The sequence below is a fragment of the Entelurus aequoreus genome, linkage group LG14 (genome assembly GCF_033978785.1).
Source record: "Entelurus aequoreus isolate RoL-2023_Sb linkage group LG14, RoL_Eaeq_v1.1, whole genome shotgun sequence".
NCBI classification, from domain to species: Eukaryota; Metazoa; Chordata; class Actinopteri; order Syngnathiformes; family Syngnathidae; genus Entelurus; species Entelurus aequoreus.
In genome coordinates this window covers 65,285,764-65,300,879 of record NC_084744.1, presented here as the reverse complement: position 1 = coordinate 65,300,879, position 15,116 = coordinate 65,285,764, and the positions used below count along the sequence as shown (strand labels likewise).

General features: G+C 39.9%; 1 protein-coding gene across 1 annotated transcript in view; it reads right to left on the bottom strand.

The window, feature by feature from the left end:
* The window catches only part of LOC133664317 (cadherin-24-like), a gene marked incomplete at its 3' end in the record, with an annotated part of 310,402 nt that overhangs the window by 159,963 nt on the left and 135,323 nt on the right, over positions 1-15,116 (bottom strand). Inside the window, exon 13 of the mRNA XM_062068822.1 lies at positions 3,459-3,640. Coding sequence (XP_061924806.1) covers positions 3,459-3,640 — 182 coding nt within the window. The remainder of the gene's footprint in view (positions 1-3,458; positions 3,641-15,116) is intronic.

Here is a 15,116-nt window from a genome sequence, read left to right as displayed (position 1 = left end):
TCAGAGCCAGGTGGAAATAATAAGTAACCATGGTAACAAACAAGGGTGCACAAAAACAGGAACTCAGGGAGACCAAAAACTAACAGAACATAACAAAAACATGATCCGGACCACGGATTATGACATCTCGACCTCCCGCCTGGACATGGACTTTGACGCCTCGCTCCTGCCCCCACGGACCTCCGAGCTCGCCTCGCCCCCTTGCACTCCCGCACCTCGCTCAACACTACCGGTAACACTCAACAGCTAATCACTACGCATAGTCGCACACCACACACGTCCTGCTACCTGTGTCGTCTTCTTCCCCCTGTACCGTAACGGAACGTAAATGATGAGTTACTTAAAAAATGTGGGGTGTTGAGAGATGTTTCCCAGCTTTGGCTGCTGCCCACACAACCAGATCCCCCCAAAAATGAAAGATGGATACTACTACGTAAGTATCTTAGATATTCTTCTCACGTCTCCTCTTTTCTCATTAGGTCCACGCGATACATGCTTGATGATGGCCTCCCCCTCCAGTATGTGCTTTAATGAGCCGTAATGGTCATGAGCAGGTGTCTCCACTCATCACCGCACCCTGGTCACAAATCTTCATGAGGACATGATTATAGGGGGCTGACAGCCATCTTAGCCGATTGCCGTTCAAAATCGTCACGATTCTCGCATTGCACTTTAGGGAACTGTTAGCCAGCTGAACCCGGCGGAAAAAACTGCAGATTCTCATTTTTTCCTTCTGCGTACACAAATGCTCCAGATGGAAGGCAGCTGTGGCTCGTCACTTGGACCTCTATTTAATACATGCCGTTTGTTTTTTTGCATTTTGATCGCCAACTATGGGCCAAAATGTGTGGCATCGTTTTTTATTTATCTTAGGAGCGGAAGGAATGTGAAGGCCTGGCTCTCAGTCTCCGTTCTAAGTCATCCCAAAGGTTGTTCTAACGGGTTCAGGTCAGGTTTTTTGTGGTCCCCTTTATTTAGAAAATAAAGATCTGTACGGATCAGAAACATGGAAAACCACCAATAGCATACTCAATAAACTAGTCGGCATCCTTCTGTCTCGGGAGACGATGGGGTGGATCCAAAAAGGGGGGTGGGTTTCACTGCGATGGACCATCCCACGGACGGAGATAGCCCCTGGCACCCGTTTCTTTCGCCAATCGGATGGGCTTAGAACCGGTATCTGCTGGAGTGACCTCTCCAGTGGATCTACATGGCCTGGGCATGGAACTATGGAGGGCAAGCTGTTGTCCAGGCAGCAAGCTCCCCCTCTCCGCATGGCTGGTGGATCCAAGGGAGCGACGAGTGTCGATACAACTTGGCACCAGCGACGCCGCAGGAGTTGCCGGAATGACGCTACAACGTCAAACCGCCTTCAGGACTACGGCTCAATAAACTACAGACATTCATAAACCGTTGCCTCCGTCGGGTCCTAGGAGTCTACTGGCCAGACACCACCACCAATGCCAACCTGTGGGAACTCACCAAACAAGAACCAGTGGAACTGCAAATCAGGAGGCCGTCGGGTCCTAGGAGTCTACTGGCCAGACACCATCACCAATGCCAACCTGTGGGAACTCACCAAACAAGAACCAGTGGAACTGCAAATCAGGAGAAGGAAGTGGAGCTGGAAAGGCCACACACTCAGAAAACCCAATAAATCAATCACCAAACAGGCACTAACATGGAACCCACAGGGAAAAAGAAACAGAGGGAGACCAAGAACAACCTGGAGAAGAAGCACGGAACAGGAGATGAGGGCTGAGGGGCTGTCGTGGCAACAACTCGACCGAAGGGCACAAGACCGGAATGGATGGAAGGCTTTCGTCGGCGGCCTATGTTCCTCAGGGAATACTAAGGCCTAATCAATCTCTTTATTTAGAAAAGTATCGAAATACATTTTGGTACCGGTACCAAAATATTGGTATCGAGACAACCCTACTATCTACCAGCTGCAGGAGGCTGCCGGAGCTCCAGTCTGTCGGAGGACCGCCTATGGTGCGTCAACCAGCACTTGCTTTTCTCTCAGGGTGTGCTCCCCTAGCCTTTTGTCTTCCCGGACTAACCCACAAGGCAGCGGGGCAGTGATTGGGTGATGCCAGGGCGTGTCCACAAAGTGAGCCTTCGCATCACGCCTCTGGGGACCACTGCAGCTCCGAAATCCCCTGCCACGTGTCACAGCCAGGGCGCATTGGAATGCGCCCTCATCCTTGCGCTCTGCTTGTCGCACCTCGGGAAACGCCCACCGCCGCGCACATCCAGGGACGCGCCGCGCGCGTCTCCGCCCTGCAGCAGCCGCCAGCTGCAATCATTCACTGGCAATCGGCGCACCTGTCTGTAATGAGGGAGCTGCCTTCATAAGCCTGCTCAACCGGCCATCACGCGCCAGAATATAGTCTCCTGTACCTTCCCTGTGTGCATCCCAGAGTCACGCTGTGTGTCGTGTGCTCCTGGATCTTCCCTGTCTTCCTCGCGCTCCCTGGTTCTCGACTCCTCGCTTGCCCCCGGACTACGACGACTCTCTCCTACCTCTCGACCCCACTTCCGCCCCTGGACAACTCTTCCTGCCTTGTCCCTCCTCTCGCCCAACACAACACTAGGTAACACATACTACAGCTAATCACACATAACTACGCACAACATACACTTTTTGATCTAGTTCACACTCCATTTCCTTAGTTCATATTATTATTGTTTAATTATTATATATGTATGGTCTATATATATAATAAATCTTTGAACATTACCGTCCCCTGGTGTCAGTTGCCGTCACCTCCCCCTGCATACCATAACACCACGTTTGCCCTGGGCCCTAGTTACCGTGTGTGGCCACGTGGAGGCCTGGCAGGAGTCTTGGTGAAGGAGAGGCTGTGTACTGGCAGGAGAAGACTGACGCACAATGCTGCTTCTCCGTTCACCACAAGGGCTAGCCAGTGGCAGTGTCTGTAAGCGAGAGGTTAGCATGCCGGTCGTCCTGGGTTTCCCTTGCCACCGGATACAGCTCCCCACAGCGAAGAAGTGACGTTGGAGTCTGCGCGTCTCCCTTGTCGAAAAAGACCTCGACGGCAGAGTGGGCGGATGATGGTTGCATAGAAGCTCCACAACGGTCACAAAGGCGGAAGAAGGCTGCAGCAAAGATGGGCCCCCAATTGTTTTGGTCTCCATGCCATTGGACCCTGGCCTTCTCTTTGCCAAGGACAGTGTGGTGGCTGTCTGTGCACCAGTCTCCCCACTTTAAAAGATTTCACGCACAGGCGTTCTCGTGAAGGCAATCCCACCAACAGGAGGACAATCATACTCGTTTCGAGTGTTTGCCGACGACTATCTACCATGTAGGTGTGTGGACCTCTCGTGTAGTAAACACAACTATTTTGTGCAATCTTCTTAAAAACCACCAACAAAATACTTAGCGACCAGAAAAAACACCCTGTCACCTTTTACAGCCGTCAACCTGCCCTCACCTTGTTCAGCGTGATGACCGCGTCTTGGTTGACTCCCGAGATGTTGAACGTGTCGCCCGTCTCGCCCTCCAAGATGGTGTACTCCAGCCTGGCGTTGTCTCCGAGGTCGGCGTCGCCTGCCGCGATGCGTCCTATTTCGGCGCCGGGGACGGCCAGCTCGGACACGGAGAAGGACCACATACCTGGGAGAGACAGGCGGGGAGGGGGACACGTTTAGAGGGGCTGGAGCCCGCGTGAGTTGAACGTCTGGTTTGTCTTTGGAAGTGTTTTCAAAAGCAATGTTTAATATTGAACTCAAATAAGATGCCACTCCCAGTCTGTGGAATGCTCTCCCTGACCACCTGAGGGCACCACAGACTGTGGATGCTTTTAAAAAAGGCTTAAAAACCCTCCCTTTTAAAAAAAGCCTTTTTTTTTAGATATATTAAGTTAAAGTTAAAGTTAAGGTACCAATGATTGTCACACACACACTAGGTGTGGCGAAATTATTCTCTGCATTTGACCCATCACCCTGGACCACAGATGAGGAGCTGGCTGTTCAAAGTCGGGACCCGGGGTGGACCACTCATCTGTGCACCAGTTGGGGACGTCTCTGTGCTGCTGACTTGTCTCAACTCAAGATGATCTCCTGCTGGCCCCACTATGGACTGGACTCTCACTATTATGTTAGATCCACTATGGACTGAACTCTCACACTATTAACTAGATCCACTATGGAATGGACTCTCACACTATTAACTAGATCCACTATGGACTGGACTATCACACTAGTAACTATATCCACTCTGGACTGGACTCTCACACTGTTATGTTAGATCCACTCTGGACTGGACTCTCACACTATTACTAGATCCCCTATAGACTGGACTCTCACACTATTAACTAGATCCACTATGGACTGGACTCTCACACTATTAAGTAGATCCACTATGGACTGGACTCTCACACTATTATGTTAGATCCACTCTGGACTGGACTCTCACACTATTACTAGATCCCCTATGGACTGGACTCTCACACTATTAACTAGATCCACTATGGACTGGACTCTCACACTATTAAGTAGATCCACTATGGACTGGACTCTCACACTATTATGTTAGATCCACTATGGACTGGACTCTCACACTATTATGTTAGATCCACTATGGACTGGACTCTCACTATTATGTTAGATCCACTATGGACTGGACTTTCACACTATTATGTTAGATCCACTATGGACTGGACTCTCACACTAGTAACTATATCCACTCTGGACTGGACTCTCACACTGTTATGTTAGATCCACTCTGGACTCGACTCTCACACTATTAACTAGATCCACTATGGACTGGACTCTCACTATTATGTTAGATCCACTATGGACTGAACTCTCACACTATTAACTAGATCCACTATGGAATGGACTCTCACACTATTAACTAGATCCACTATGGACTGGACTCTCACACTATTAACTAGATCCACTATGGACTGGACTCTCACACTATTAAGTAGATCCACTATGGACTGGACTCTCACACTATTATGTTAGATCCACTATGGACTGGACTCTCACACTATTATGTTAGATCCACTATGGACTGGACTCTCACTATTATGTTAGATCCACTATGGACTGGACTCTCATTATTATGTTAGATCCACTATGGACTGGACTCTCACTATTATGTTAGATCCACTATGGACTGGACTCTCACTATTATGTTAGATCCACTATGGACTGGACTCTCTCACTATTATGTTAGATCCACTATGGACTGGACTCTCACACTATTATGTTAGATCCACTATGGACTGGACTCTCTCACTATTATGTTAGATCCACTATGGACTGGACTCTCACACTATTATGTTAGATCCACTATGGACTGGACTCTCACTATTATGTTAGATCCACTATGGACTGGACTCTCACACTATTATGTTAGATCCACTATGGACTGGACTCTCTCACTATTATGTTAGATCCACTATGGACTGGACTCTCACTATTATGTTAGATCCACTATGGACTGGACTCTCTCACTATTATGTTAGATCCACTATGGACTGGACTCTCTCACTATTATGTTAGATCCACTATGGACTGGACTCTCACTATTATGTTAGATCCACTATGGACTGGACTCTCACACTGTTATGTTAGATCCACTATGGACTGGACTCTCACACTATTAACGAGATCCACTCCACGTCCATTGCACCGGTCGCCCGGGTCCCTTTGTGGTCCCCCCAAGGTTTCTCATTGTCATCCCGGGAGTTTACAGCTGTGTTCATGGTAGATGTTTACAACCCCCCAACCCCCGAGTGCTAAAACCAACACGGCACTGAAGGAGCTCCAGAACAATCACCCGGGATTCCTTTTATGTGATTGCGGGGGATTTCAGTCACTTAAATCTTGACAGATATCTGGCGGCGCTTCCGTGGGCTCGTCATCGCAGAAACTACATGCCGTCAATGTTCACAAGTTTAATACGTCAACTAAAAAGCACTCAGACCTCAGCCGGGCCTCGTTTCTGAATAGTGAATCATTCTTTGAAGGAAAAACTGCGCTTTTTTGGCAAACACGCCAAAGCTAAATATGAACAGGACCGACAGTAGTTTGTTTGCATGCCACTCCTTCTTTGTCTCATTTTGTCCACCAAATGTTTTATACTGTGCGTGGATGCACAAAGGTGAGCTTTGTTGAGGTTATTGACTTGTGTGGAGTGCTAAATCAGGCGTATTTGGTCAGTGCATGACCGCGAGCTAATCCATGCTAACATGCTATTTAGGCTCGTTATTTAGGTATGTTTGAGCTCAGTTGGTAAAGCAACTTAAAGGTTATTTTTGACAAAAAAGGGCACAAAAATACCAAACACATTTTTTTTTTTTAAACTTAAAAATCGACAATAGATCTGAAGTTGATCTACAAACCTAATAAATAAATAAGTACAAATGTATGACTCATTTTTTACAGAATTTTAGTGGGACTTAAAAAAAACAACTGTCATGCTCAAAAATAATAATAATGAATTAAAATCAATGTTGTGAATTATTTTCCTATTTAAGGCTCTGATTACGTCACATTAAATTTTCCACTTTGGGGTAAAATATTGCATATTTTGTGTGTTTGCATATTAAAAAATACGATGTTATTTTTGACAAAAAGGGCATAAAAGTAACAAACAAAAACATTGTTTAAAAACGTAAAAATCGACAAATAGATCTGAAGTTGATCTACAAACCTAAGCATTGAATGTAAAAAAATAAATAAATACAAATGTATGACTTATTTTTAACAGAATTTTAGTGGGACTTTCAAAAAAACAACAAAAAAACTGTCATTGCTCAAAAATAATAAAAATGAATTAAAATCAATGTTATGAATTATTGACCTATTTAAGGCTACGATTACTTCACATTACACATTCCACTTTGGAGTAAAATATTGCATATTTTGTGTGTTTGCATGTAAAAAACTGAGTTATTTTTCACAAAAAAGTGCATAAAAGTAACAAACAAAAACGTTGTTTAAAAACGTAAAAATCGACAAATAGATCTGAAGTTGATCTAGGAGCCTAAGCATTGAAAGTAAAATAAATAAATAAATAAGTACAAATGTATGACTCATTTTTTACAGAATTTTAGTGGGACTTAAAAAAAACAACTGTCATGCTCAAAAATAATAATAATGAATTAAAATCAATGTTGTGAATTATTTTCCTATTTAAGGCTCTGATTACGTCACATTAAATTTTCCACTTTGGGGTAAAATATTGCATATTTTGTGTGTTTGCATATTAAAAAATACGATGTTATTTTTGACAAAAAGGGCATAAAAGTAACAAACAAAAACATTGTTTAAAAACGTAAAAATCGACAAATAGATCTGAAGTTGATCTAGAAAGCTAAGCGTTGAAAGTAAAACGTTTTTTTTAAAATGTATGACTTTTTTTTAACAGAATTTTAGTGGGACTTTCAAAAATTGCTCAAAAATAATAATAATGAATTAAAATCAATGTTATGATTTATTGACCTATTTAAGGCTCCAATTATCCCCGATCAAACTACTGTTTTCCAAGTTGCAAAAAATACAATTTCAGGAATTTCCAGAATCCCCGGTTTTCCAAAGGAATGGTGTGTTCACCAAAAAAATTTGTTCAAAAAACATTCGTGATCAAACTACCCTTTTTTAAGCTTAGAAAACATATCTAAAAAATACAGGAATTTCCAGAATTCCCGGTTTTCCCAAAGGAATGGTGTGTTCACCTAAAGAAATTGTTCAAAAAATATCCCCGATCAAACTACCACTTTCCAAGTAAAAAAAACAAAAATTCCAGAAATTTCCAGATTTCTCGGTTTTCCAAAGGAATCGTGTGTTCACCAAAAGAAATAGGCCATTTTTCAAACTTGCACACTTCCCACATTTCTCACCCGATTCCACCATCCACACACTCACGTTGGACGATCAAGCTACCGTTTTTCCAAGTTAAAAAAATAAATACAATTCAAATAATTTCCAGGAAACCTGGTTTTCCAAAGGAGTGGTATGTCGACCAAAAGAGATTGTTAAAAAAATATCCTTGATCAAACTACCATTTTCCAAATTAAAAAAAAAAAAAAATCCAGGAAACTCCAGAATTCCCAGTTTTCCCCAAAAAAATATTTTCAGGAATTTACAGAATTCCCGGTTTCCCAAAGGAATGGTGTGTTCACCAAAATAAATTGTTCAAAAAATATCCTTGATCAAACTACCATTTTCCAAGTAAAAAAAAAAAAAAATTCAAAGAATTTCCAGGAAACCTGGTTTTCCAAAGGAGTGGTGTGTTCACCAAAAGAGATTGTTCAACAAATATCCCGATCAAGTTACCATTTTCCAAGTTTAAAAAAAAAAATCCAGGAATATCCAGAATTCCCAGTTTTCCCCCCCAAAATTCCAGGAATTTCCAGAATTCCCGGTTTTCCAAAGAAATGGTGTGTTCACCAAAATAAATTGTTAAAAAAATATCCTCGATCAAACTACCATTTTCCAAGTTAAAGAAATAAATACAATTCCAATAATTTCCAGGAAACCTGGTTTTCCAAAGGAGTGGTGTGTTCACCAAAAGAGATTGTTCAACAAATATCCCGATCAAGTTACCATTTTCCAAGTTTAAAAAAAAAAATCCAGGAATATCCAGAATTCCCAGTTTAAAAAAAAAAAAAGAATTCCCGGTTTTCCAAAGGAATGGTGTGTTCACCAAAATAAATTGTTCAAAAAATATCCTCGATCAAATTACCATTTTCCCAGTTAAAAAAATAAATAGAATTCCAAGAATTTCCAGGAAACTTGGTTTTCCAAAGGAGTGGTGTGTTCACCAAAAAAAATTGTTCAAAAAATATCCCCAATCAATTTACCATTTTCCAAGTTTAAAAAAATAATAAATTCAGGAATTTCCAGAATTCCAGTTTTCCAAAGAAAACATTTCCAGGAATTTCCAGAATTCCCGGGTTTCCAAAGGAATGGTGTGTTCACCCAAATAAATTGTTCAAAAAATATCCTCGATCAAACTACCATTTTCCAAGTTAAAAAAATAGATACAATTCCAAGAATTTCCAGGAAACCTGATTTTCCAAAGGAGTGGTGTGTTCACCAAAGAGATTGTTCAAAAAAATATCCCGATCAATTTACCATTTTCCAAGTTAAAAAAAAAAAATCCAGGAATTTCCAGAATCCGCAGTTTAAAAAAAAAAATTCCAGGAATTTCCAGAATTCCCGGTTTTCCAAAGGAATGGTGTGTTCACCCAAATAAATTGTTCAAAAAATATCCTCGATCAAACTACCATTTTCCAAGTTAAAAAAATAGATACAATTCCAAGAATTTCCAGGAAACCTGATTTTCCAAAGGAGTGGTGTGTTCACCAAAAGAGATTGTTAAAAAAATATCCCCCATCAATTTACCATTTTCCAAGTTAAAAAAAAAAAATCCAGGAATTTCCAGAATTCGCAGTTTAAAAAAATAATTCCAGGAATTTCCAGAATTCCCGGTTTTCCAAAGGAATTGTGTGTTCACCAAAATAAATTGTTCAAAAAATATCCTCGATCAAACTACCATTTTCCAAGTTAAAACATCTGATAAAATTCCAAGAATTTCCAGGAAACCTGGTTTTCCAAAGGAGTGGTGTGTTCACCAAAAGAGATTGTTAAAAAAATATCCCCGATCAATTTACCATTTTCCAAGTTAAAAAAAAAAAAATCCAGGAATTTCCAGAATCCCCAGTTTTCCAAAGGAATGGTGTGTTCACCAAAATAAATTGTTAAAAAAATATCCTCCAAGTAAAAAAAAAAAATCCATGATTTTCCAGAATGTTACAGATGCCAAAAATGTACTTGTTAAATAAAATTTTTTAATGAATACTTAGGCCTACTACTGTATTTTCATGTTGGTCACTATGGTGGTACTTGGAGAGCCAAGTTTCAGAACCACTCATCTGGATATTTAATGGAAAAAATAAATACATTATTACACATTTTGATAAATAAAACCCTTTTCAGTGTGGAAAAAGTTTAGATGACAAATCCATAAAACCACATTCTTATGTGACGTTATCAAGAAACAAAACCTTTGTCACCATGGCAACAGCGGCGACCCTCAACACAACGCAGCGTACAACTGGAACGATAGGAAGCTATTATTTTACACTACTTTTGCTGCTAGCTGCGCTGTTTACTGCGTATTAGAGCGAGATAGCGTGCGCTTCTATTATGATGCACTAAGCAGCGCTCAGATAAGGAAAGGGAATATGACGTCCTGGCATTGCGATATAAAATGCACGTTTGCAACACTTCAAAAAGCAGACTCCTCTGCAAAGACAAGACACGGAAGGAATGATAATCATTCCTCAAGGGGGAGGGGGAACAAATGGTAAGATAGCACAATTTGACTTGCACACACAACACTGACAGGTGCAGTTGTTATCTAGTGAGGAAGCCAAACAGAGCTGCAGATGTGGGAGAGCACGTCTGCCAAACACACGCTGGCTTGGCGGATAAAGACAGCCACGTCTTCAGCCACACCATATCTGGGCACCCAAATAGTCGGATGAATTGGGTGAAAAGTGACACCACCGGTGAGAAAAATGCTTCGTTTTGTGTGTCGGGGTGAGAGTGGAGATGTGAGAGCAGCAAACGCTCACCTTGTCAAAAAAACAAACAAACAAACAAAAATGTTTTCCAGGAATTTCCAGAATTCCTGGGTTTCCAAAAGAATGGTGTGTTCACCAAAATAAATCTGCCATTTTTCGAGCATGCACACTTCCCACATTTCTCACCCGATTCCACTCACCTTGGATGATCAAACTACCATTATCCAAGTAAAAACAATAAAATTCCCGGTTTTACAAAGGAATGGTGTGTTCACCAAAAGGAACTGATCAAAAAATATCCCAGATTAAACTACCATTTTGCAAAAAAAAAATAAAAAAATCCAGGAATTTTCAGGAATTTCCAGGAATTTCCAAAATCCCCGGTTTTCCAAAGGAAGGGTGTGTTCACCAAAAGAAATTGATCAAAACATATCCGCGATTAAATTACCATTTTGCAAGTAAAAAAAAAAATCCAGGATTTTCCAGGAATTTCCAGGATTCCCGGTTTTCCAAAGGAATGGTGCCCACCAAAATAAATTTGTTAAAACAATATCCTCGATAAAACTACCAATTTCCAAGTAAATTTTTTTTTTTTAAAATCCAGGAATTTCCAGGATTCCCGGTTTTCCAAAAGAATGGTGTGTTCACCAAAATAAATTGATCAAAAATATCCCAGATTAAACTACCATTTTGCAAGTTAAAAAAAAAAATCCAGGAATTTTCAGGAATGTCCAGGAATTTCCAAAATTCCCGGTTTTCCAAAGGAATGGTGTGTTCACCAAAATAAATTGATCAAAACATATCCGCGATTAAGTTACAATTTTGCAAGTAAAACAAAAAAAAATCCAGGATTTTCCAGGAATTTCCAGAATTCCCGGTTTTCCAAAGGAATGGTGCCCACCAAAATAAATTTGTTATAACAATATCCTCGATAAAACTACCAATTTCCAAGTAAAAAAATAAAAAAATAAAAATCCAGGAATTTCCAGGATTCTCGGTTTTCCAAAAGAATGGTGTGTTCACCAAAAGGAATTGATCAGAAAATATCCCCGATTAAACTACCATTTTGCAAGTAAAAAAAAAAATTCCAGGAATTTCCAGAATTCCCAGTTTTCCAAAGGAATGGTGTGTTCACCAAAAGAAATTGTTCAAAAAAATATCCCCGATCAAACTACCATTTTCCAAGTTGAAAAAAAAATATTCCAGGAATTTCCAGAATTCCGGTTTTCCAAATGAATGGTGTGCTCACCAAAAGAAATTGTTCAAAAAATATCCCAGATCAAACTACCGTTTTCCAAGTAAAAAATATATAAATATTCCAGGAATTTTCAAATTTCCCGGTTTTCCAAAGGAAAAAATTCCAGGAATTTCCAGAATTCCCGGTTTTCCAAAGGAATGGTGTGTTCACCAAAATAAATTGTTCAAAAAATATCTCAGATCAAACTACCATTTTCCAGGTTAGAAAAATTAAAATAAATCCAGGAATTTCCAGAATTCATGTTCCAGAATTCATGGTTTTCGGGGTGAGAGTGGAGATGTGAGAGCAGCAAGCGCTCTCCTTGTCAAAAATAAATAAATAAAATAAATCCAGGAATTTCCAGAATCCTGTGTTTCCAAAAGAATGGGTGTTCACCAAAATAAATCTCCCATTTTTCGAGCATGCACACTTCCCACATTTCTCACCTGATTCCACCATCCACACACTCACCTTGGATGATCAAACTACCATTATCCAAGTAAAAAAAAATAAAAATTCCTGGTTTTACAAAGGAATGGGTGTGTTTCACCAAAAGAAATTGATAAAAAAATATCCCAGATTAAACTACCATTTTGCAAGTTAAAAAAAAAATAATCCAGGAATTTTCAGGAATTTCCAGGAATTTCCAAAATTTCCGGTTTTCCAAAGGAATGGTGTGTTCACCAAAAGAAATCGATCAAAACATATCCGCGATTAAATTACCATTTTGCAAGTAAAAAAAAAATAAAATCCAGGAATTTCCAGAATTCCCGGTTTTCCAAAGGAATGGTGCCCACCAAAATAAATTTGTTGAAACAACATCCTCGATAAAACTACAAATTTCCAAGTAAAAAAATAAATAAAAAAAAATCCAGGAATTTCCAGGATTCCCGGGTTTTCCAAAAGAATGGTGTGTTCACCAAAAGAAATTGATCAGAAAATATCCCCGATCAAACTACCATTTTGCAAGTAAAAAAAAAAATTCCAGGAATTTCCAGAATTCACGGTTTTCCAAAGGAATGGTGTGTTCACCAAAAGAAATTTGTTCAAAAAAATATCCCTGATCAACTACCATTTTCCAAGTTAAAAAAAAAAATATTCCAGGAATTTCCAGAATTCCGGTTTTCCAAATGAATGGTGTGCTCACCAAAAGAAATTGTTCAAAAAATATCCCCTATCAAACTAGCGTTTTCCAAGTAAAAAATATATAAATATTCCAGGAATTTTCAAATTTCCCGGTTTTCCAAAGGAAAAAATTCAGGAATTTCCAGAATTCCCAGTTTTCCCAAGGAATGGTGTGTTCATCAAAATAAATTGTTCAAAAAATATCCCCGATCAAACTACCATTTTCCAGGTTAGAAAAATTAAAATAAATCCAGGAATTTCCAGAATTCATGGTTTTCCAAAGGAATGGTGTGTTCACCAAAATAAATTGTTTCAAAAAATATCACCGATCAAACTATCATTTTCTAAGTTAAAAAAAAGATCCAGGAATTTCCAAAATTCCCGGTTTTCCAATGGAATGGTGTGTACACCAAAATAAATTGTTCATAAAATATCACCGATCAAACTAACCATTTTTCAAGTTAAAAAAAAATTCCAGGAATTTTCAGAATTCCTGGTTTTCCAAAAGATTGGTGTGTTCACCAAAATAAATTGTTCAAAAAATATCCTCAGATCAAACTATCATTTTCCAAGTTAAAAATAAATTTAAAAATCCAGGAATTTCCAGAATTCCCAGTTTTCCAAAGGAATGTGTGTTTACCAAAATAAATTGTTCAAAAAATATCCCCGGAAAAACTACCATTTTTCCAAGTTGAATGTTTTTTTTTTTAAAATCCAGGAATTTTCCAGAGTTCCCGGTTTTCCAAAGGAATGGTATGTTCACCAAAATAAAGTGTTCAAAAAATATCCCAGATTACCCAGAATCCCCAGTTTTCCGTGACATGTTTTCCCCATTGACAACGAACGGGCCATTTTTCGAACTTGCCACACCTCCCACATTCCTCACCCGATTCCACCGTTCACACAACTCACCTTGGACGATCAAATTACCATTTTCCAAGTTAAAAAAAAAAATTATTCCAGGAATTTCCAGAATTTCCAAAGGCCTATTTCCACCTCTTGCTGGAAAGTGTCACAGTCCACATTTATCAACCAAATCCAACCATTCCACCATAAAAACATCCTCTTGCTGCCAACAATACCCCATTAACATTTTGTGACCTAATTTTTAACCAAATATTACCGATATAGTTAAAATAAGCAAAATACCAAAATATTACACGCCATTATGAATGCGCCTGTTACTAATTATCTCAAAGGTTTTTAGAGCACTTTATGGGCAGAATAGAGCGACTCCTATTGACTCCATTGTTAACTGACTTTTGCTAACCTTTATTTACGATTTAGAATACATAGAAAAAAACATATGGGTGCTTTTCTCACACATTTATTCCCCTTTTACACTTCTGCCACTTTTTTTTTTAACACACTATGGCATTTTTACCAAGTTTTTGTAACCCCCAGAGTATTTTACCCCATTTTTATGTACAAACGTACAATATTGTGTGAATTGTAGGCGTGTTAATTGTACTATAATACTATCTACCTAGTATTTACTTTATTAACCCTTAACGTTGTGAAATATTTTGACTTTACATCCAGTAATAGTCGAGTAGAAATAGTGTTAAAATAGCCCTTTTAAATTGCAATTTTATCACAAACTGCTTTTTACCACCGACCCTGAACGCATCATCAGATAGGGGCAATTCTACTGGTCAGTCACAGGCAAAGTGAACTGTGTGCAATGTGATTGACTCAGATGGATTGGGGGTGGTTACCTGGTGGTCAACAGGTGTGTATGGTTAGAGAGAGGAAGGCATTTGTTTTTTTTTGGTGAAGGACTTTTTGAAGGAGAAACATGTTCAGCGAGGCTATTCAGTAAACATGTTAAGTGACTTTTTTTTTCTCGTACGCCATTTGGAGTGTTTGGGCCACATTGGAGGACTTGGAGGCCGCATGACCAACTGGACTGCAGGGGACACAGCTGCGTGGAGGCTACCAACTACATGCCAAGGGTGGGTGAGTGAGCCGTCCCATAAGTTGTGTTGGACGCCACCGCTGCTTATACCGCGGCACGGCGGTTCGAAGTGGAAGTATGAACGAGATGAAGCCATTTCTGAAAGAATTGCGTGTGAATGCTCCAATGTTGAAGTTGGAACGGTTTGAATGGGATAGAAAATGTGGGAGTTTTGGAAGTTTGAAAAATGTCAATGGGAATTTCATGGAAATTTCTGGAAAAGCGG